Source organism: Macrobrachium nipponense, chromosome 3 (genome assembly GCF_015104395.2).
Source record: "Macrobrachium nipponense isolate FS-2020 chromosome 3, ASM1510439v2, whole genome shotgun sequence".
NCBI classification, from domain to species: domain Eukaryota; kingdom Metazoa; phylum Arthropoda; class Malacostraca; order Decapoda; family Palaemonidae; genus Macrobrachium; species Macrobrachium nipponense.
In genome coordinates, this window is record NC_087202.1 from 117,722,632 (window position 1) to 117,747,148 (window position 24,517).

At 42.2% G+C, this 24,517-nt stretch overlaps 1 protein-coding gene across 1 annotated transcript in view; it reads right to left on the reverse strand.

Annotated features, from left to right (window-relative positions):
- Positions 1-24,517, reverse strand: part of LOC135222000 (trithorax group protein osa-like) — a gene marked incomplete in the record, with an annotated part of 406,131 nt that overhangs the window by 204,987 nt on the left and 176,627 nt on the right. The window contains 1 exon segment of the mRNA XM_064260109.1: positions 12,579-12,799. Coding sequence (XP_064116179.1) covers positions 12,579-12,799 — 221 coding nt within the window.

The window sequence follows — 24,517 nt, forward strand, 5'->3', positions numbered from 1 at the left end:
TATAGAAAGATTGATATAATTCAAACACTTGTGGGAAGAGGTAGCAAGAGGGAGAAAATTGGAAGCGTTGGTGAATACTGATAGTAAAACACTAATGACTGCAATAAAATAAAGTACTTGTGTAAGCAGTAAGAGATTAAAAATAGATATTGCAGCAACAAAGAGGTGAGATAGATAAAATTAAAGGATCACATAGCTGATGTATTAACTAAAGCAGGAGTTTCAGGGGAAAATATTAGAAATTATGTAGAGGGTAAAAAGTTGAAGAATAAAGGAAATTAGAGGGGATTAGGTTTGGAAAAGTTTGGAGGGGAGGGGGAAAGAGACAAGTGTGGTTACATATATCAGTTTATCAAGTTATTTTATTTTCATTTTCTGCATTGGTGAAATGTAATCAACGTTCAAATTATGGAAAACGTGTTTGATTTTAGAAAATGTCTTGATGTATTCAAGTTGTGCTGTGATGTCAGAGGATGTGACTGTCATAGTAGATAAGATGGCAGCAGCGTGTGGTGGAAAGGTAAACAATAACAAAGCATGCAGTAGAGGATATGTGAATCTGGTGCTTGGATTGGTAGTAGAGAGCTCTCTGTCTCGTAGGAGTTTGTGGGTTGAAGGTCATGTTGTGGTGTTGTTCAAAGTCTTAAGTTGGAGTATACTGAGACAGAAGAGTGTGAATAAGTGGGTAGATTTGTGTCAAAAAGGAAAGATTAGGCTAGGAAAATATTCAAGTCTTTCCTTGAAAGGAACGGAATAGCCCACACGAAGTACCTGAACAACCAAGGCTTCTGCACCTCAGTTCCTCCATTCCTCCCAAAACTGATGTAGCCTGGCACCTATAGGCGTACGAAGGACTGATGACTCACTTGGAAGCGGGCTTAGCTGTTGGTTTTGTAGCAGACTTGGTAGACGGGCAAAGGTTGGAGCAAGGCCTGGCAAAAGGACAGGACTTTTCTCCATGAAAGGGCTGTTGCTGCAGTGGTGAAAGACTTAGCAGGAGCAGAAGTCGAAGTCAATGGCTTTGAACGCTTGGTCGACTGTGGCAGCAAGTCAGTAGTCAACTTCTGAAGTACTGAGAGAATGTTCTAAGCACATCTTGCGGAAACAGGTGCGACTTGGTCATGAAAGGACACCCAAGTTCACGCTTTTTAAAAATCCCCATAGCAAATAGGAAAATAAACTTTTCTGCACCATCCCTTACTGACTTGCCGGCAAAAAATGATATTGTTATGACACAATAAAGTTAGTTCATACTTACCTGGCAGATATATATATATATATATAGCTGTATTCTCTGAAGTCCGACAGAATTTCAAAACTCCCGGCACACGCAGTGGTCGGCCAGGTGGTTAGTACACATTCCCGGGAGGCGGGTATCAGGAACCATTCCCATTTTCTATTCAGATTTTCTAGTGCCACTGTCCCCTGAGGGGAGGCGGGTGGGTACTTGATTATATATATATATATCTGACAGGTAAGTATGAACAAACTTTATTGTATCATAACAATATCATTTTTTTCATGAAACTTACCTGTCAGATATATATATATACAGTGTTCCCCCCGTATTCGCGTTCTAGAAATTATTCGCGGACGGACTCCCCCATTCGCGGAATTTTCCGACGAAAATAATCACTAATTAGTGTATTTTGATGTTTATTTACATGACTAAATACATTTTTATGATACAAAAATGATTTACTAATTTTCAAATATTAATTTTGATTAATACTGTATTAGTAAGTTTAATAAGTTTTAATATCACATAATAAAAATAATAATTCTCTCTCTCTCTACAAAGATGTATGTTTTTTTGTATGATAAATAAATGATTTACTATTTTCAAATATTAATATTAATTTATACAGCAATAATATCAATTCATTAAAGAAAATACCATAGTGAATTAGTAAGATTTTAGCTTATAAATTTAAAAAATTATGGAAGAATGAAGGAAATCCCAGTCAGATTCTTTCTAAAAAAAAACTCAGATATACGTATCAAGTTAAGTGACCGGAGGGGGAAGGAGCTGATTTGTTGCTACCATCAAGTGGGCATGAAATTTCCACCTCTCTCTCTCTCTCTCTCTCTCTCTCTTAAGGCGATGTATGTTTTTTGGATGATGATTTACTCATTTTCAAATATCAATATTAATGTAAACAGCAATAATATAAATTCATTAAAGAAAATACTAAAGTGAATTAGCAAGATTTTAGTTTATAAATAAAAAGAATTATGTAACCTCGTGTCCTGTTACGTAGCCAGCTTGGTTGGCTGGGTTCCAACTGTCAAATCCAGTGTTGCCATCTACGGATCATTGAGATTCTCTCTTTCTTTCTCTTTTGCTGATATATATGAGATAATTTCTATGGTGCATGTGTATGTTTATTAATATTTTTGCATAATAATAATAATAATAATAATAATAATAATAATAATAATAATAATATAACTAATCTCAAAATTCACAAGTGATACTATTTTAAAGAAGTACAATAATCTATCCATTTCACTCTTTTAAATAAGGACAACCCTCTCTCTCTCTCTCTCTCTCTCTCTCTCTCTCCACACGAGATACTAGCATGCGCTAGTGGTAACTCTCGCCCTCTGTTTGGGCTGGAAGTGTATGTATAAGTATATCTTTAAGGACGTTACTACATTTTATGGTAAAATAATAATATACAGTACTAGTTTACAAATAATATTACGTTTAATGAGATTAAACAGTAACAATAACATTCTCTCTCTCTCTCCTCTACCTATCTCTCTCGCTCTCTCTCTCTCTCCTCTCTCTCTTCTCTCTCTCTCCTCCTCTTCTGCTATTGGCTGTTTATATATTTCTAATGGTAAAATGTTTAAGATTACTTTAAAATGATATTAATAATACCAATTCAATGGTATATTTGATGTAGGATAATACTTTAAGTAGACATTTGGTAGTTGTGATTTCACATTCCATTGTTCCCTTGTAAAAAGAAAATGGATGTCTCAAATAGTAACAGTATGAAAGAAAACGTGCATGACCGAATACTTATGGGGGGACTGAATTATTTTCACATACGTAACTAAGTCATTCAGTACGTACATAGTATGTATTTATGTATAAACATAAAATGTAAGATTTACTTTAAAATAGTATTAATAATATTTCAAAGATTAATATGAACCATAATAGGATATTTTATGTATATTTGATGAAGGATGGTCTTTAAGGGATACTTTGGTGTTTGCATGTCCAGGATAGTTTATGAGCATTTTTAGAGGGGGGTTCCAAACATTCGCGGATTCTAACTATTCACGGGGGGGTCTGGTACGCATCCCCCGCGAATACGGGGGGATCACTGTATATATATATAGCTGAATCCCACCATTGGAGGTGGGAAGGGACAGAATAGAATGATTTTGGAAACAAATTACATGCAGATGATTGACATCTTGGTTCCTTACCTGTTAGCAAAGCTGACTTTGTGATTACTGTCACCCAAGTCTGCTTTTGCTTTACTATAGTCTCCAGTAAGGTAGTGACCTGTATAGCTGGTGAGTTCTAGATGATCTGTCAACGGGAGCGTGACCACAATGCGACTAGACCATATTGACCATACTCTGAAGGCAACGAAGCATAAAACCACCACCTGACCTAGCCTAACGAAAGTTAATCCCATAAACTTTTAGGCTAAAGAAAGGGAAGTCCGCCTCAAGCGGCCGACCCTACAACCATAAAACAATACAACAAATTAAAAGCACACCTATCCATTTTCTATAGGATAGGATTCGTGCTGCTTCCCGCCCCCAAGATTGTATCTGCGGCATTGTATGGTCCTAGCGAGTAGCAGTTCTCATATGCCGTCTTCACATCCCTGAGGTAGTGTGAAGCAAACACAGAGTTGCTTCGCCAAAATGTGGCCCTCAGGATATCACTGAGTGCCATATTCTTTTGAAACGCCACCGAAGTTGCGACAGCTCTAACCTCGTGAGCATTAACCTTCAGAAGTTTAAGATCCCCATCTGTACAGGACGAATGGGCCTCCCTGATGGTCCTTCTCAAAAAGAACGCTAGAGCGTTCTTCGACATTGGTAAGTCTGGTCTTTTGACGGAACGCCACAGATTGTCCGACGGACCTCGACATTGTTTGGTTCTTTCCAGATAAAATTTGAGAGCCCTGACAGGGCACAGGACTCTCTCTGGTTCTCGTCCAATGATCTCTGTTAGCCCCTTGATATCACAGCTCTTGGGCCAAGGGTTGGACGGATTTTCATTCTTTGCCAAGAAAGAAGGACTCAGGGAACACACTGCATTGTGTCCTCTGAAACCCACATGCTTACTGATGGCTTGAATCTCACTAGCCCTCTTCACTGTGGCCAGAGTGGTTAGGAAAATAGCCTTTCTTGTTAAGTCCTTTAAAGAGGCCGCATGCAAAGGTTCGAAAGGACCTGACATTAAGAACTTTAGAACTATATCTAAGTTCCATGACGGAGTCTTAAGTTGCGGTACTTTTGAGGTTTCAAAGGACCTCAAAAGATCGTGAAGATCCTTATTGTTGGTCAAGTCTAGGCCTCTGTGTCGGAAGACAGTTGATAACATGCTCTTGTACCCTCTGATCGTGGGGACCGCGAGCTTGTCAACATTCCTTAGATGAAGGACGAAATCAGCGATCTGGTTCACAGAGGTCGTGGAGGAGGAAATGCCTTTCTTCCTACACCATCTCCTAAAGACAGCCCACTTCGACTGGTAAACAGCTCGAGAGGAAGCTCTTCTTGCGTTGGCAATAGCTCTTGCCACCGCTCTTGAAAAACCTCTCGCTCTGGCCAACTTCTCGGTAGTCTGAACGCAGTCAAACTCAAAGCGGAGAGGTTTCTGTGATACCTCTCGAAGTGGGGCTGTTTGAGTAGATCGATTCTTTCTGGTAGGGTCCTTGGGAAGTCCACCAGAAAGGAAATGACCTCTGTGAACCAATCGCTTGAAGGCCAAAACGGGGCGATCAGGGTCATTCTCGCTCCTTCCGACGCTGCGAACTTCCTGATCACTTCTCCCAGGAGTTTGAACGGGGGAAAGGCGTAGACGTCCATCCCCGTCCAGTCCCATAGAATGGCGTCTATAGCTACAGCTCCTGGGTCGAGAACAGGGGAGCAGTAAACAGGAAGTCTCTTCGACTTCGATGTCGCGAAGAGATCTACTGATGGGCGTCCCCAAAGTCTCCACAACCCTTGGCAGACCTCTAGATGAAGAGTCCATTCGGTCACAAGCAGTTGATTTCGACGGCTGAGAAGGTCCGCACAGACGTTTTGGACTCCTGAAACGAACCTCGTCAGGATCATTATGTTCCTCGCTTTCGCCCAAAACAGGATCTCTCTCGCTATCTTGAACAGGGATCGACAGTGCGCCCCCCCCCCCCCCCCTGCTTCTTGATATATGCAAGAGCCGTGGTGTTGTCCGAGTTGATCTGGACAATTCGGCCCATAACTCGTCCCTCAAAGAACTGAAGAGCCAACCGAATTGCTTGTCAATTCTTTGAAGTTTATGTGCAAATCCTTCCGAAAGCTTGACGGGGTCAAGCCACCACTTCAGGTGGTCCTTGACCGACTGAGAGATTCTCAAAGTCTCTTCTAGATCTTTTTCGTTTTCCCATTTCTGCTAGGAAAAACTGGAGCGGCCTGAAGTGCAGCCTCCTCAGGGAAACAAACTTCTCCAGCGAGGAAATGGTCCCCAGCAGACTCATCCATTCCTTCACCGAGCATGTCTCCTTCCCTAAGAAGGCTGACACTTTTTCTAAGCATTTCTGCTGACGTTCTAGAGATGAAAAAGCTTGAAAAGCGCTGAATCCATCTGAATCCCCAGATACACGATGGACTGTGTAGGGGTCAGATGGGACTTTTCAAAGTTGACTAGTAGGCCCAGGGCCTTCGTCAGCTACAACATCTTATGAAGGTCCTCCAGACACCTTGTCTCCGACGACGACCGGACGAGCCAATCGTCTACGTAGACTGAGACCCTTATTTTCGAGAGGTGAAGCCACTTCGACACGTTCCGCATGAGAAGCGTGAAGACAATAGGAGCTGTACTTAGCCCGAAGCAGAGAGCTCTGAACTGGAAGACCTGTCCCTTCAAGATGAACCTCAGGAACTTCCTGGACCGAGGATGGATCGGGACATGGAAGTAGGCGTCTTGGAGGTCCAAAGACACCATCCAGTCCCCTGGTCTTAAGGCTCCTAGAACAGACTGAGACGTTTCCATCTTGAATTTTTCTTTTCTTACGAAAAGGTTCAGCCTGCTGACATCCAGGACAGGCCTCCATCCCCCAGACGGCTTCGGAACCAGGAATAACCTGTTGTAGAAGCCTGGGGAATCCAACGATATAACCCGTTCTACAGCTCTCTTCTCTATCATTTGCTCAAGGAGATCGAGCAGGATCTGTTGCTTCGGTGGCTGGTATGATGGTGACAGGTCTATGGGCTTCGTGCTCAAAGGAGGTATAGAGAGGAAAGGAATCTTGTAACCTCTCTCGATCATCTCGAGGGACCAGGTGTCCGTCCCTTTTACTCTCCAAGCCTCTGCGAAGAACGAGAGTCTCGCTCCGACCGGTGTCTGAAGGGCAGAGACATCATTTCTTTCCTTTGGGTTTTGAGGGGGTCCTGCCTCTAGGGAAGCCCCTTCCTCGAGAAGAAGCTCTCGAGGAAGCTCTGCCACGAAAGGGCTTAAACTTCTTCCTAGGAGCTTGAGCGACTTGGGTAGAGGATTGAGCTGCAGGACGTCTTGAGGACTGAGACAAAAGGTCCTGCGTCGCTTTCTCTTGAAGGTTCTCAGACAGATCTTTCGGTTCACAGACAGATCTTTCACCATGTTTTGTGGGAAGAGATGAGAAGAAAATGGGGGGTTAACAACAATTCTGCCTTCTGTGCAGGAGACACTGACTTAGTGGTGAAGCTACAGTAAAGCGCACGTTTTTCAGGATCCCAGAAGCAAAGTGGGATGCCAGTTCATCGGAACCATCCCTCACTGCCTTATCCATGCAAGACAGGACGCTTGATAATTCTTCTAAAGAAATCGAGCCCGGGCTCCTAGACTGCAGGTCTAGAGCCCCCAAGCACCAGTCCATTTCCGACATTGTCCATGAAACTTTAGCCGAGGACAGGTAAGATCTCCTCGGCGCATCTACTAGGTTGGAGAAATCACCTTGAGCAGAATAAGGAATCCTCAACCCTGCTTCTTCTCCGGTCTCATACCAGATCCCAGCTCTTCCGCTTAGCTTTGCTGGTGGTAGAGCAAAGGAAGTCTTGCCCTTCGTCTTTCTGGATTCCATCCAGTCATGCATCCTCTTGAATGCTCTCTTAGTAGAGAGCGAAGTGGCCATTTTCACAAAGCCAGGTGCCTTCCTTGTCTTCGATGAGGTCAGTTGAGAAGGCGGAGAGAGAGGAACTGGGGCCTGAAACTTGTCAGTAAACAAGTCTTTCAGAAGGCGAGTCAACATCTTATAATCTGACGATGATGACTCTGAAGGCTCTTCCTCATCAGCAGGACGAGAGTCACTTGAAGACTCTCCTTCTTCCCGGTGGATAGCAGAAGGGTCCTTAGCAGACCGAGAAGCAACTAAACCTTAAGGTCCCGTTCATAAAAGGGAGCCTCTATCTGAAGGAGGGTTAGAAGAGGAAATTTGCGTATGTCTCGCTGCTATCTTCAAATCCTTATAAAGTTCCCGTAAAGGAACGTCCTATGGAGCATCCTGAAGACTTTCTTTTGAAGAGCGTCCCTGCAGGACTCCTGGCGAACGTCTTGAAGCGCAGGGCGCCTACCCTGAATACTACCATGTTCAGTGTTCAGTTGAACGTCCTGACATGTAGGACGCCTAGCGTCATCCAAAGCGTCCTTGTTAACGTCCTGAAGAGCGTCCAGACGTAAGGGACCTCGAGCGTCTGTAAAAGCGTCCTCCCGATCGTATGGGCGAGCATCTCGACATGTAGGATGTCGAACGTCTTCAAAAGCAACCTCGCGAGCTTTCTGTCGAGCGTCCCGATGTTTATGACGTCCCGCGTCTTCAAAGCGTCCTCACGAACGTCCTGGTAAATGTCTTGACTTGAAGGACGTCTAGCAGCTATAAAAGCATCCTCGCAAGCGTCCTGGTGAGAGCCACGATACGTAGAACGTCGAGCGTCTTCAATAGTGTCCTTAGCTTCTTGATGAGTGACTCTATGCTTAGGACGTCGAGCGTCCACCGGGGCGTCCTGGCGAGTGTCTCGACTTGTAGAGTATCGAACATCTTCCAACTAGAACTCGCGAGCGTCTTGTTTAAAGTCTTGGTGAAAGACGTGCTCATGATGTGCTTGAAGAGTTTCATGTTGCCTCGAACACTGAGCTTTCTGAAGGGAGTCCCTCTGAGAGCTTTGCCGAGCGTCCTAATACATCGGACGTTGAACGTCATGATAGGCGTCCTCTCGAGAACCCTGGCAAGCATGTAAAAAGCGCCGAGTTGTCAGAACAGCATCATCGCGAGCGTCCTGATGCAAAAGACGTCGTGAGGGAAGGGCGTCTTTACAAGGATCTTGTCGAGAGATTTGAAGCTTACAAGAATCTTGACGTACGTCTCGAGAAGAGATATCCACATCTAAAGAAGCGTCTAGGAAAGATCCCCGACGTTGGGTAGTCTCGCGCCGATCTTGAAGTGCTTGAGGGTCCTCCTCAGAAGACCGGCGAACGTCGTCATGACGAGTCTTCTGAAAGGTTCTCTACCTCCTGACAAAGGCGACGGCCGCCTGTGCGACATCTAGCGCCTCTGTCACTGCCATAGCTTCTAGAAACTCTCACAGGGAACGCTTGTGCGTTCCTGGTTGAGTCGGCAGAATTTAGAAGGCGACGAAGCAGGGGAGGTCGAAGAACGAGAAGACAAAGGAGACTGCCTGGATTTCTTAACTGGTAGCCAAAGATCCTTCCTACGACGACGGGGTTCCGCCTCTCTTCTTGCAAAAAACGAATCCAACTGTTGACGCATCGCTATAACAGTCTCCTTGGATGGAGAAGATCCATGTCCAGGAGAAGGACTCATCATGTGAGAAGAAGATGGGCGAGGGGACGCCCTCTCCTTTCTCTCAGGAATAAACTTAGGACGGTCTGAGTGCTCAAAAGCGTCCTCTTCTGAAGACGTCTTAAATCTCTTCTGCGGGGTAATGTCCTCGAAGCATTCAGGAGAGGACAAAAGCGCAGGTTGAGAAGGAGGACGTGAAGCGTCCTCTTCCCTAAAACCTCTCTTAAGAGAGCGGGAAAGACGACGGCCGCCTGTGCGACATCTTGCGTCTTTACAGCTCTCATCGTGAGAGGCCCTCCGAGAGCTCCAACCCCGGTGAGGGGAGGACGCCTCGGAGGACGAGAAGCACTCTTTCAGAATTCGTGCCCGTGCAAGATCTTTGGCAGCCTGGGAAGCGTCCACAGGTTCTGCCGAAGGGACGCCAGACCGGTGGATACTTCCCGTAACCCTCCTTCGGCTTTCGACTTGTCCATTTCCTATGTCCTGGGAGTCCGACAGAGGTCTAGACCTAGAGGCGTTATGGGACCGATCTGCCGCCCCCTCCACAACATTAAGGGCACGAATCGATTCCATAATTGTAGCAAGGACATTCCCTTCTGTAGATGCCACCTCATTGCCCGAGGGCAATACTACAGGGTTAGGTGCAACAACATCTACAGTTGGGTTAGACTGTGGTAAATTACTACCCTGACTTTTAACAGAAGCACTCCTGGAGGAAGACCTCCTGATTCTATCACATTCAAGCTTACGTATATAAGAATCCTATATCTTCCATTCACAATCAGTCAAACTCTCGCACCCCTTACATCTATCATTCATTAGACAAACATGCTCTCTACACCTCGTGCATATGGTGTGAGGATCTACCGAAGCTTTCGGTAGCCTCACCTTACACTCTTGTACGCAACACACCCTGAAACTAGTAGAACTAGATCCAGACATCTTATTTCAAGAAAAGTCAAAGCCAAAATCCAATTCAAACCACGATAGCGTATGCCAAGCCACAAATCCAGTCAAAAGACCAAAACACAATCAGGATACTCAAGGCAAATGAATTTTTCAAAATCCTAGGCGGAGGTACTGGAAACAGGTGTTTACAGTACCGGCGACAGAGAAAATCTGAATAGAAAATGGGAATGGTACCTGATACCCGCCTCCCAGCGGCGGGAATGGGTACTAACCACCTGGCCGACCACTGCGTGTGCCGGGAGTTTTGAAATTCTGTCAGACTTCAGAGAATACAGCTATATATATATATATCTGACAGGTAAGTTTCATGAACAAAAAGTATACTCCCAACCAGTCCGTCGTAATATCTTCAGGAAGGAAAGAGCAGTCTTCCAATTTCTTAACCAAAGCCCCGACCGTCCAACCTAAAAAAACTAAAAATTTCCAAAAACCCTAGATAGATATAATAGATGGTCTAGTTCTGAAGACAAGAAGAACAACGTAGCTAATGAGGATGCTGACCTTTCATTAGCATGAACAAGACAGAAGTCCCGTTGGGAGGAGGCAGACACTCCCAAAGGTGGTGGTTCCCTAGTGACATAAAAGTGGTAACACTTCTTGAGGAGCTTTGAGGGCGGGAAGGCAAAAGACGCTTTGCCTTGCTCCCTCTTACTCGAAAGCCATTCTTCGACATAATGAAGAGACCTCTTAGTCACAGAGGAAAGGACTAACTTGGGAAGAAGGGGTTAGGAGGGTTTCTTCTTCATTAATTAAATAAAAAATTGGAGAGCTAGGAGGAGCGGAGCAAAGAAATCTGGAAAATATTCCAGGTGAAACCTAAGGAGTGATGAATAGGCTGACATGGATGCTGAGTCCTGTTCTTGCTTTTCCTTCACTTATGACACTGGCGACAGAAAAGGTTCTCCCTTCTAGGTAGATGGTGTCTTCACCTTCTGGAAAGACAACAAATCTTCGAAATGCTGGCAAAGGGGAGCCAAAGATGCACCTTCCCGTAGTGACTGGGTAGGGCAGACAGAAGTCACACAGAGTCGAAGATGAAGTCTTTGAAAAAAAAGTCAAAGATTCCAATCGAGGAGTCAAAATCTGTTGAGTCGACCAAGTTTGTACCAAAAGTCTAGTCAGCACCAACACCTATTGCTCCTCACTTGAATTAGTCCAGTTGTGAGTCAAATGACAATTGCTGGGAGTCAAAAACACAGAACTGCAAGATGGATGAGGACTAGAATCCCCCTTTCCCGATCTCTTGACGGGCAGAGATGGCACAAAGTCAACAGGAGAGTGCATCTTAGGAGAACGAGAGGCCACAAAACTATGCCATTGGTATGAACAAGGAGGTAAGAATAGCTGGTGTCAATTGACAAACTGCGCACAGAACAATATGGCTTTCCAGCGGCATTCTGTTGAAACCTTAGTCAACACCTCAGGAACAACAGGGGAAGTAACTGTCCGGGGGCAAGCCCCACCAGTATCCCTTGGACCTCCTGTATGTGTTCTCCCTGAGGCAGGGGAGCAGGACAGTGAAGTGACCTTCATTAACAGAACTGGTGGGATGGACAGTCATGCCCTCAGATTGCACTGCACTAGCACTTTGCACTTTCACTGCACTCTCAGATTTCTCCATGTACGATCTCGTGGATGAACCTGACTAAACCACAGTGTTAGCTAGAAATTCAACTTCCTCTTGAACCTTGATTCAAGGCTGGCAATGGTATCAATCATGGCAACACGAAACGCTGGCATATGAGAAGAAAGTAAAGGAGTCAAGAGGGCTTACAATAGGAGAAACAGTTCTAGAAGCAGGAGAAGAAAGAAGTAGAGGCTTCTGCCAACACAGAAGGCGAAGGAGCTAAACTGGCTTTACCTTCAGCTCCACACGCTGCCTTCCTCTTCATATCCTTAATAACTTTATCTGCATGAGAAATGCAAACTTTCCATATTCCTTCATCCCACTCCTGATACTCAGTACGTTACATTCCTGACCCTGACAATTAGTACATCTTATGCGCAAGTCATATATCTCCTGGCCTAGCCTACTTCTGTGCAAAACCTAACCCCAGATGAAGAATCTGACATACATATACATAATTGAAAAATGGCAGCAACAGCTAATGATAACAAAGCCACAAAGTCAAAGTCATCAGTTTGTCCTCCCCGAGGCTAGTGCCTCTTGGGCAGACATCACTCGTGGTGGTAACCACTGGTAGAGAACCTCACTATTCACTCCCTGACAAGGAAACATACTCTAGCCCCAAGACTACGGTTACCAGGAAAGTAAAAAAAATCATTCAAAAGATGACAAAGGAGGTCTGCACAAAATAGCGATGTTAACCAGGAGCCGGTAGATATTGAATTGAGAGGTGCGGTATTGTCATACCTGTCAACGGGAAGTAGTAGGCAGTTACCTGCTATCTACACTAATGAAGGTGTTGCCACCAAGAAAGTTTGAATTTTGGTCTACCACAGTAGGGAACCTAGAGCTTTGTAATTGCTTGGTAACACCCTTAAATAAAATTTTGTTTTAATGAAATTATTGTATAATTAAGGATGCCTTTTATTTACTAATGAAAATCTTACATTAATACTACAGAAACTTACATTAGTAAGAGGAGGCGGGGGATGTGACTGCGGAGGTGGAGCAGACATGTCGGGTCTAGGAGGTCGAAATACTAGGGGCCTTGGGCCTCTCGGCCCACTCCCAGGTCTTGGTCCCATTAAGCCAGGGGCAGGATTTGGTCTGGGTCCACGAGGACGTTGTAGACCCTGGCTCTTGCGATGACTGTGCTCCATGATAATGTGCATGATTCGTCCAACTGCCACTGAGATATAGTTTTTTCAAGGAAAAACACACAAAAACTGGTTAGGAAAATATGAGAGGATGATAACTTGCAAAAGGAAATTATTGGGGTGAAATGGTAACAATGAAAAAATACTAAAAGAAAAAAATTACATACCACACATTTACAATGATAACCATCAAAGGCATCAAAGAAACAAAACAAAAGCACCAAAATGCTATACACAAAGTTAATTGATATGCTGGAAATTTTTTATTATAGTAAGATATATTCTACTATAGGAGGAAATCTCACTAAATGTCTTGCGAAAGAACACTTAATCAGATTGAATTAACCAAGTCGGATTGGATAATGACAATATGAAAAGACAATACATGTACTATACAAGTTTTCACAAAATTTATTACTTGGTTACTTAACAGAACTTATCTGTTAAAAGATAGCTATATCGCTGCACCGCCAGGCCAGCAGGTGTGATTGGCATTCAGAATAAAATAATGATCATCACTTGGCTAACCCAGATCACCATCTAGTTCATCTGTTCTCCACCAAGTGCATTTCAAATGTTTTAGTTCTCATCAAAATTGATCGTGAAAACTCACTAAGGCTGGGTGAGTCAATCTTTGACAATAGTTAAGTGTCCAAATGAAAAGTTTCATCCAAAAAATTTGCATTATTTTAGATAAGTCTCACCAACTGATAATGATAGCTGATTCCTACACTGAGAAGGATAGTTGGTTAGCACAGCTAGGCAAATAAATGGAACCCAAACCATTCAAACCAGATCTGAAATCCTTTCAGAATAGTACTGCTGCCATAAGATCAATCCCAAAGATTGCACACTATGTATAGGGGTATACGTAATTTCAAATAAAAGTTCCACAACTTTAAGGAAAAGCAAGGAAAAACTGGAAGTACATCTCAATAGCACCAAGTTAATTACGTTCAGTGGAGATAAATTTCTCAAAATTAAATGAAGTAGCAATGGCTCCCTCTGTAAAAGTAATAGATCAGAATTAAACTTTAAATGTGCTAATTTGCGCTAATAGCAAATGAAAAAGGACAATGCATTTTATAAGTGTTTGATCTCCCAACACACAATACTTTATTGTCTTATTGATATAGTTTTACCAGACCACTGAGCTGATTAGGCTTTCTCAGGGCTAGCCCAAAAGATTTGTTTTTATTTATATTTTGTCATTAAATTACAATTTTTCAAAAACTTTATAATTGGGTTGTAATTTCAAATGTTGAGTTTTCTGACAAAATTTTACTTGTTGATTGATTTCTAAAACTGAAGTTGCTGCTGATTATAATTTGGACACTAGAACAATGTTTATCATCATTACTTTATATTCTGAGCATTCAGGAGCAAGGTTGTGTGGATTATTCATTAAGTGCCCAGGTGTTAGGCGAGAATGGCCTATTCAGAGATGTGTCAAATTACTGGTTTATGTCTCTCTTTTTGGTATGATGAATTCCACTTTCCAACACTAAGTTTTACTTGCTTCAATTTACTATGATACTCTCAGGTATGTATTTCCTATTTCTATGTGTTACATATTTAATCATTAAAAGGAATATTTACATTTGGTCTTGTCATATGGGTTGCTTCTTTGGTTGCTTTACCAGCCGCTTCATTTCCTTCATTATTAAAGTTATGGACTCATCACTTAATTTGTTGTACAATATACTGATTATTGGTTTGTAACTGAATAGGTTCTATACTGCTTCTAGAGTTGCTAAAAATCACAAAATCATTGAATGGCATTTTTTATTTATATGTATGACTGATACAATTGCAAATAACCCTGCTGTAAATACTGAGGCAATTTAACCCTTAAACACCAAGCCGGTATTTACCAAAGTGTCTCTCGTATGCCAGCGTTTGGGAGTTGAATATTACTAGCCTGTAAGAGTTTTAGCTTACAATTGCATTTTTCAACCATTTTGGTCGAGTTAAAGTTGACCGAAGGTAGAATTTTTTCTATTCATCATGATTTATATGAAAATATTTCTAAACTGATGAAAGCTACAACCATGAGTTATTTTTTGTTGTATTCTACATGAAATTGCGCACTTTTTCATATATAAAACTTAATGTAATGGCTAATATGAAACGGTGCAAACATTACGACAAACTGACGAAAGAATTTCTGAGATTTTCGGCAGTTACCGCGGACGGACGGAGGGAAAAAGTGTTTTTAAAAAATTCACTATAAATCGAAATATTGTGCTAGAGTTTTCCCATTTATTGCAAAATGAAGGTAAATGATTGAATATTAGTAGAATGTAAGAGTTTTAGCTTACATTACGTTTTTTGACAATCTCGGTCGAGTCAAAGTTGACCGAAGGTTGAAATTTTGGCACTTATCGTGATTTATATGAAAATATTTCAAAGCTGATAAAAGCTACAACCAAGGGTTGTTTTTAGTTGTATTCTACATGAAATTGCGCACATTTTCATATATAAAACTTTATGTAATGGCTAATATAAAATGGGTGCAAACATTACGACAATCGGACAAAAAAATTTCTGAGTTCATTGGCAGAGATACTGTGCGCGGACGTAAGGAAAAAGTGTTTTTAAAAAATTCACCATAAATCGAAATATTGTGCAAGAGACTTCCAATTAATTGCAAAATGAAGGTAAATGATTGAATATTACTAGAATGTAAGAGTTTTAGCTTAAAATTGTGTTTTTCAAGCATTTCGGTAGAGTCAAAGTTGACCGAAGGTTGAAATTTTGGCACTTATTGTGATTTATATGAAAATATTTCAAAAATGATAAAAGCTACAACCATGGGTTGTTTTTAGTTTTATTCTACATAAAATTGCACACATTTTCATATATAAAGCTTTATGTGAAAGCTAACATAAAACGGTGCAAACATTACGACAAACTGATGAAAGAATCTCAAGAGATTTTCGGCAGTTACCGCGCGGACGTAAAGACATTTTTTTTTTTAAATTCACCATAAATCAAAATATTGTGCTAGAGACTTCTAATTTGTTGCAAAGTGAAGGTAAATGATTTAATATTATACTAGAATGTAAGAGTTTTAGCTTACAATTGTGTTTTGCGACCATTTCGGTTGAGTCAAAGTTGACCGAAGGTTGAAATTTTGGCACTTATCGTGATTTATATGAAAATATTTCAAAACTGATAAAAACTACAACTATGGGTTTTTTTTTAATTGTATTCTACATGAAATTGCTCACATTTTCATATATAAAACTTTATGTAATGGCTAATATAAAACGGTGCAAACATTACGACAAACTGACAAAAGAATTTCTGAGATTATTGGCAGAGTTACCGCGCGCGGACATAAGGAAAAAGTGTTTTTAAAAAATTCACCATAAATCAAAATATTGTGCTAGAGACTTCCAATTTGTTGCAAAATGAAGGTAAATGATTGAATATTACTAGAATGTAAGAGTTTTAGCTTACAATTGCGTTTTTCGACCATTTTGGTTGAGTCAAAGTTGACCAAAGGTTGAAATTTTGGCATTTATCGTGATTTATATGAAAATATTTCAAAATAAAAGCTACAAACTTGGGTGGGTTTTTGTTATATTCTACATAAAATTGCGCACATTTTCATATATAAAAATCTATGTAATGGCTAATATAAAATGGTGCAAAAATTACGACAAAGTGACGAAAGAATTTCCGAGATGTGTCGCTGATGCTTTTTAGTGCGAGAGAAAGAAATTCGCGCATGTGCGCCTGGGTAACGCTTGTAAATAAAACAACAGCTTGATCCGTGAACTCCCAGCATCCCTCAAGGCACGTGATTTAAAACTTTTTGCAAACTAGGCCTATAACTATTTTTCCACGTATATCAAAAAAATGTTTGTCGTTGACGTATCGTACATCAATTAAGCACCTGACAGACAATTTCAGTAGACGTATAATACGTCCAGTTGGCGTTTAAGGGTTAAGTGTGTATAAATTCTTATTGAATTCATAGTCCAAGAAGGGGGTAGTTTCACTACTGAAGGTAACTACAGGCGGCCCTCGGTTAGCGGCAGGGGTTCCGTTCCTGGCCACCGACGCCAAGCGATTTTCGACGCTGAGCGATTTTAAAGCCTACGGCCGCCACACACCTTCTTTCGAAACTCTAGACCAGTCAAAGGTGCCGTAATCCCACAACGGCGCAATAAGTAAAATTATATTTATGCAGTATAGTACTATAGAATTTACTGTACAGTACATGTGGGTGTCTAGAGTATGTAAAGATATAATAAAGTTTATACAGTGTACAGGTAGCTGTAGTGTTCAGGTTACGATCATTAGTCCTTACTGATGTGTTCGATTTTATGAGAGATCAAATTACAATGACCTATCTTTATCCATCTTCTAGTTACACAAGTTCAATAACAGCAAAAGAGAATGATGAAAGTATGGTTTTAACGTTATACTCGTTGCGTGAACGTGTACAGCCATGACAACCGAACGAGAAACTTTTTTTTTTTTTTCTAAGTACAACCGAACTGGATAACATCTGTTTGGCTTGTATTTCGATCATCGTACTGCAGTGCAACATTACCGTATTTGTTATAAATGGCGTTATGTATAGAATAGAACTGAGATATCTTAATGTAATAACTTTATTCGCTATAGATCAAAGATCAATATAGATTAAAGATCAATCGGGAAATATACCATTAAATTTAAACCTAGTTATAACTGAAGCTGAGAAAACTGTTCAAGCTGCTAATGACTATTATCGTACATCGGCAACAAGGATAAAACTGCAGTAAACGTCTGCCATCACACACAACCGTAGATAAAATTGGGATAAAATCATTTTAATCAAACTACTGTGCTTGAAAGAACACATTTACTGTTGGTTTCACGCCGATATAAGATAAATAACGTAAAGTTCGTATTACGATGATATAAAGGATTATTGCGAACGGAATCACGTAATTTTTTACGCAATAAACATGCCGCCAACGTAATCTGTTAACGAAAAAAATAGTAGTTCACATTCACAACGAGACATATTCAATAAATATTTCCACCTAAAAACATGCTGTATAAGGAAAAATAACTTTGTCTCATATAAGTCAAGTATATAGATATTCGTTTATGCTAACTAGAAGCGAGAGCATTCGCTCAGAATTGCGTTATGGTGAAACAAACTCGTATTCATCAGCTGATTTCAAACCACAACATTGGCCGCTCCGCGGAATACGGGCTTAAGTTTGCCGCCTAGTATTTAAAATACAATAATATGAGAATACATACAATATTCTTGGATACAGTGAAATAATGTATAACTTTTTAAAGGATTTATGGAAAAGATGCATAATTAATAAAATAACACAATGCATTTTTCGGAACTGGCAGACAAGAACAAACATGAAAAACCATCCCCTGACAACGTGGAGTGTAGTTACAAAGGCTGCCTTAATTTGTATCTTATTTCTGCACAAAAATGAAAATTCCTTTACGTAATATATTTTCATACACATTTTAACCATAAAAGCATAAACATTTGAAAAATCGACACATCGATCGCTAAATTTGCACTCTTTTTAACTTGATATTTTTGGAAGAGCGGCAGACGGCGGCATACAAGAACGAACTTGAAAAAAAAAAACATCGTAGTCGATAACTTGAAGGGGAGTTTCAAAAGCTGCCTTTTTATCATATTTCTGCACAGAAATAAAAATACCCTATTCGCAATACATTTTCATACACATTTTAAACATGAAAGCATAAACATTTATAAAATCGACACACCGATCGCTAATTTGCACTTTTTTTAAATCGATATTTTTGGAAGAGCAGCAGGCGGCGGCTTACAAGAAAGAACATGAAAAAACATCGTATTTGATAACGTGAAGGGCAGTTTCAAAAGCTGCCTTTGTATCATATTTCTGTACAGAAATAAAAATGCCTTTCACGTAATACATTTTCATACACATTTTTTTTTAACAAAAGCATGAACATTTATGAATCGACACATCCATAGCTAAATTTGCACTTATGTAACTCGATGATATTTTTGGCATAGAACAGCGTCAGAGGCATATATTTTGCCCTAATACCTACGTAATAACTCTCCATAAAATTTGTTAATATAATTTGCATAACCTTTATGGTCTGAACGGCATTTCTACATATGTATGAACTCGTTAGACAACGGTGCTAGCTGCGCTGTTAACTGAAATTTGTGCCGTAAAGATACCTTTAAAATGCCTTATTTTTTTAATGAATATTTTTGACGACCGCCGTAAAACCGATTCGCCGTTGAGTGATTGCGCCGTTAACCACGGGCCGCCTGTATATCTTGTGACTCAAATAATTTTTTAACTTACTGGGAAAGGTAGTGAATGATTGTTTATAAATATGATATTTTTGCAATGAAATAAGGTTTAGTATATACTTACCCAATAATTATATTGCTATACCTTCCACATATAGCAGCCTAAATTTAAATTTTGCAGGTAGAACTTTGATTGCTCAGTGTAAGTATAAAGTGCCGTCCCCAAACGGCAATACTACGAATGACTTAGCTAATCACTTTATTTTGTTTTATGCATAATGACTACCAGTGGGGAGGCAGGTGGGCTCTGATCATATAATTACTGGGTAAGTATACACAAAACCTTATTATAAAAATATCATTTTTGTATATGTGACTTACTCAGTACGTAGTTATACTGCTGATCCCACATTTAATGGAGGGGGGATCATAGACATATTCTACACCAAAGCATTAAGTCATGCAATGAATGTGAAATAAAAATGTTCCTATCACTAAAAAACAATGCTTGTCATTCCTATCAGTTAAGAGAGCTATGCAGATGAATACTGCCTCTGGCTGGTGCTCATCTTAACTCATAGTGGCATGTGGTAGAGCCAAGGGTCACCTCCTATTCAGGGGGAACTTTGCAGCGAGGGGAATGCTCCTATGACTAGCAAAGTATGATAAGTATGATAGGTGCCTGCCCTTGCCCCAGACGCAGCTCCAAAAGAAAACAACCAGAAAACACTGACACCTACACTGAAATAAAGTCATGATGATCCACTGAGAGTAGTGGGTGTTCCAGGTACACTGTACCCCAGGGCTCTCCAAACACAGCACCTTACTGAAAAGATGAAGAGATAATAGGAGAAAATCCTATGCTTCCTTCCATGATGCCATGCCAGCCACGCCAGCCACTAAAAATGGTCTCTAAGTATTGAAAAATTTCAATATATTTTAATCTTACATAAAAAATATGATAACATGCAATTGCTTATGCCTCTGGTAGTTCGATAGCAAAATGGGCGTAAAGAGCAAAAAAGAAGTCTGAAAACTAAGGAGGAAGAGCCTGCTCTTATATACTAAGCTTTGCTTCGGCTCCTCTTATATCCTTAAGCTTTGCTTCAAAGTAGGCCAAAAAAACAAAAAACAACAACAACACTCCACAATGCCAAGTGAGTCTCAAACATGAGGACCATATAAACTGGAAGATACATTTTGACAGAGGAAGAGATGGGTTCTTACCATACCTTCCTGAGTTATGGATGGTCCTCCTATTCCTGTCGCAATGAAGGCCGTGTAAAAAAAAAAAAAAAAAAAAAAAAAAAAAAAAAAAAGGGGGGGGATGTACTGCTTGACGTACAGTTTCTTGACACTGTGAAGGTTGGTTCAGGGAGGAACCCTTCTCTTTACCTTGGAAGCAGAGCTATCAGGGCAGGAAAAGTCTTGTTTTCTAACATTCACTCCAATTTGGGGTTAACAACTAGTAGTTGACCACTTACAAAGTAGAAAAATATATATAGAAGGCAAAAACTGCTGTGTTTGTCTGAAAAATCATTCTGAATCATCACAGTGGCCTATGGGTCAACTGCAATGAAGCAGAAGACTTAAGAGCTTCTGTTGTACCATGAGGTAAACAAAAAGATGATAATGAATCTAATGAGACATATCTCTGCTGATGATTCTCACAATGGTAAATGAGGAGCACAAAACAGGAACCATAAGCAAGAATCCAAAGCCAACCAAAGACAAGTCTGTGATGGCTGCGCAGATAGATTCGAATTGGGAGTTAACCCTTGACAGAGGAGAAACAATACTTAGACAAACAATATTCCAGTGAGAAGACAGTACTCTGCCCCTCACTCGACTTCATAGGCTGAGAGTTGCCTGGTGGTACATTCCCTCTTGGAATATTCAAATGGTGGGATACTCCTAGTGTGCATTTCATATTGCCCCCCTCTACTTTATAAATGTTATAGTGAGGGACATAATTTGCAGGATTATTCCATAACAAGGAAATCAATACGTAATGGGAAATTATCACTAGTCTAATCTGTCTACTCTACTGAGGAAACTGTTTCATGTCTTTTTGAATATGTGCTGATTTCACCATCATATATATACAGAACATGTCACTTCAATCCCTGAAATATTCTATTTTATTTCCCACTCTATTTGAGTTTGACAATTATAGTCCCATACTAGGTTAACATTAAATTGACCTACTTAAGTAATCGTTTAAGTTCATCAATGTTGTAATTTTTTCTGGGCTCAGCCTGTGTCGCTACGTGAAATGTCCCTTTAGCACACATTTCTAAGGTATATATAAATATTGCTATAAACCAGAGAAAAAACCTAATATGGAAATGCCAGAATATTCTGGCTCGCTCACCTTATTTAAGGTGTTGGTATGGTTTCTGGGGCGAGTGAAACCACTACCAGAGGTCCTTTGTCATTTAGATTCATACTTCAATATCCCTCAACTACAGAGGAGCCGATCTAAGCCCCTACTCGCTACCGTTACGGCTAGCGCCTCTGACGTCATTCCTTTCGATAGCACGATCCACACCGCACGTGTTTTTCTCCTCTGTGCTATGTTCTCTTTGGAATTCTTCTGTATTCACCATGGAACGTCAAGCTTCTTCTGCATCCAAGTTAAGTACTGCTATTAATGTTTAACACCGATTTATTTAGGTTTTTATAGACGGCGTCCCATGCAGCACCGTCCCTACGCCGCCATTCGCGGCTCGCTCCCGCGTGTTACTTTGTTTCGTGCCCCATTCGGTCCCCTATACCGTTTGGGCTCGATTCTTGCTTAGCAGTATATTCTTATGATTACGATGATGCATTTATTGACGTCTTATTCTATATCCAAACGGGGGATGTTATCCGAGCTCATGCTCAGCTCGTAGCCAGCCTACATCGTTTCCTTTCAGCTTAGAATTTCATGCATGCATGTTTATTTTAGTTGTCAGGTTACTTCTTTGTTAGGCACACTTTCGAAGGACTATGGTTCTTCTCTCTTGTCCTTGAGCCACCCTGGCCGCCTGCCCCACGTTTTTCCGTCACGGCATATAGGCTAGCTGCTCGGAGTTGCCAGGCTCGTCCATCCTTCTCGGTTGGCTCGACCCAGCTTCTCCAGGACATTTCTCTTTCTCTACCATCAGAATTCTCTTCCTTTCCCCCCCCCCGTGTTTTGATAGGATGTTATTTTGTATTTCTCATGTTCATCGAGACGGCTTTGGCTGGCCTATAGGCCTCATCTGATCGCATGGCCTTTCTCACCGCGTGGTTAACCACGCGGCCGAGAGAGTTCCAGGCGACCGCGTATGAGCCACCCCGCGTCGGTCCTTCCAGCCCCTCTCCCCCCACCTTGGGGGGAGGTACGCTCGCTCACGCTGTCTCAGGCAGCCGATCCGAGCATCCTCCCTTCCCTCCCTCTCACAAGGGGGACAGGGGAGGTAGTTGGAGGGCTCTCGGCGAGCGGGTCGGCTCCATGCCATTCTCCCCAGTAGAGTAGGGGGGGGGAGGGGGGGAGGGACCCTGCTCGACCGAGCCTCGGTTGGCCACCAGGCTTGGCTGGGCTCGGCTCTCCTTGGCTCTCGGGCTGCGTTCTCCTACCGCTAGTCACCATCCCCTCCTGCTCCGGCGGATCAGGACCCCGCCAGGTACGCTTTTACATGCATGGTTTTACATTCATATATAACCTCCATTATCTTTAGTTTAAGCTTGGCGGAGACCCCGCTACCCCTCTGGGGATATCCACCAACTTATTCTAGTTTTAAGTTTTTGATGGCGGAGTTATCAAACCCCGCCGTGTTAATTTTGGTCCCCTCCTGCTCCTCACCCGTTGTTCGGACTACTCCTTGCTCCGGCGGATGGATTAAGTGGTCTTCCTGATTCAGTGTCTACTCTGTTCTCCGGCATCGCCGGAGACACTCTGTTTCAAGCTGTTCTACCGATCCTGTCGGACGACTCACCACATTACATGGTCAAAGAGCAGGTAGAGACTAATCCTGTTACCTTTTAATACTGGAACACTCTGGTGTTATGACATATCACATCACGGACTTAGTCCGGAACGTTAGTGATGATACTCACGTGTCATTTCACTTACATTGTATGGAGTCAGGCTGTAACGCCGTGCTACAAGACCCCTGTGGGCATGAGGTCTGCCAGACACACGCCACCTGTGCGATCCGGTTCAACGAGTCTCTGGTGTGGCACCACGAGAGTTGCCTGATTTGCTACGAGTTCATAGACCAGGTCTCCTCTGAGGTGGGTGGTGTTTCAAAGTCTACACAGTATTACAATGAGTACCAGTGACGGATATAACCTTTGATATGTCAATAGTCTAATCTAAGTAGCCCAAAGTATTAATACTAACCCTCTCTTTCAGGGCGCCCAAGCGATCTGAGAGACTGCTCTTGCCACCCTGAAGGCCTGGGTTGGTGGGTTTGGCCGCAATGTGACCAAGGGCCAACCCTACATACTCTCCAAGGAGATGGCCACCCTCATCTTCCCCGGCGGAAAGAGTACCTCCTACGTGGACCCAGAAGCGGCGGCTCCCCTGATCGCTTCCATCCAGGAGGAAGTTGCTCAGCCCTCAGAGGAGGCGACGGCACAGGAGGTCACCAAGGAAGTAGCTGCCCTAGACCTGGACCTCGAGCCCATGACGGTGGAAGGTACAGGTAAGGATGTGAGTGAGGTGGTACTGTAGGGGCTCAAGGGCTTTCCTTGAGCCCATCTACAGCTTCTTCCCCTTCTACTTCAACTTCTTTCCAGGGATTCACCAGAGGGATTCAGTCGGTCAGACCGAAGTCCGCCCTGGCGATCCCTAAAGTCAAAAGCAAGCGTGACTTTAAAACGCTGCAGAAGTCTCTGTCAAAGAAGTCAGATTCTAGTCTTGCCCATAAGTCTTCGGCTCACCATCCCGGAGCGGACAAGGCTAAGCTGCCCTCTTATTCTAAAGGGTCGAAGTCCAAGTCTTCTAAGGACAGGGCTCAGTCCTTCCCCTCCAACCCTGAGCCATCAACCTCCAAGGGAGCCAGACCCAGGACTCCTAAGGAGAAGGTAGAACCTTCCCCTTTTGACCCAGACACCTTCTCTGCTAATATTTCGGCCAATATTATGCAGCAGATGGGTACCATGGTCAGGAACTTGGTACAAGCCACGTTCCAGGAGATGTTTGTGCAACTCTCATCTCTGGAGGAGTCAGGGCAGTTTATCCGGGCTATCTCGGATAGGCTGGTTACCCAGGAGAACCTCATTGCAGGTCTCCGCGAGAACGCGATGACAGGACTTCCACAGTCCGGCCTGGCAGCTCAAAGCTTACTCATGCCGGACTCATCTGCCCTTCCTGCCTTTACACCGAACAACCCTTGGAGGGTTGCTTCCTACACTCCTTATGTAGGCGGCATGCTAACGATCGAGGGCTGCGGAACTCGAAGGATTGAGGACTTCGAGTTTCATC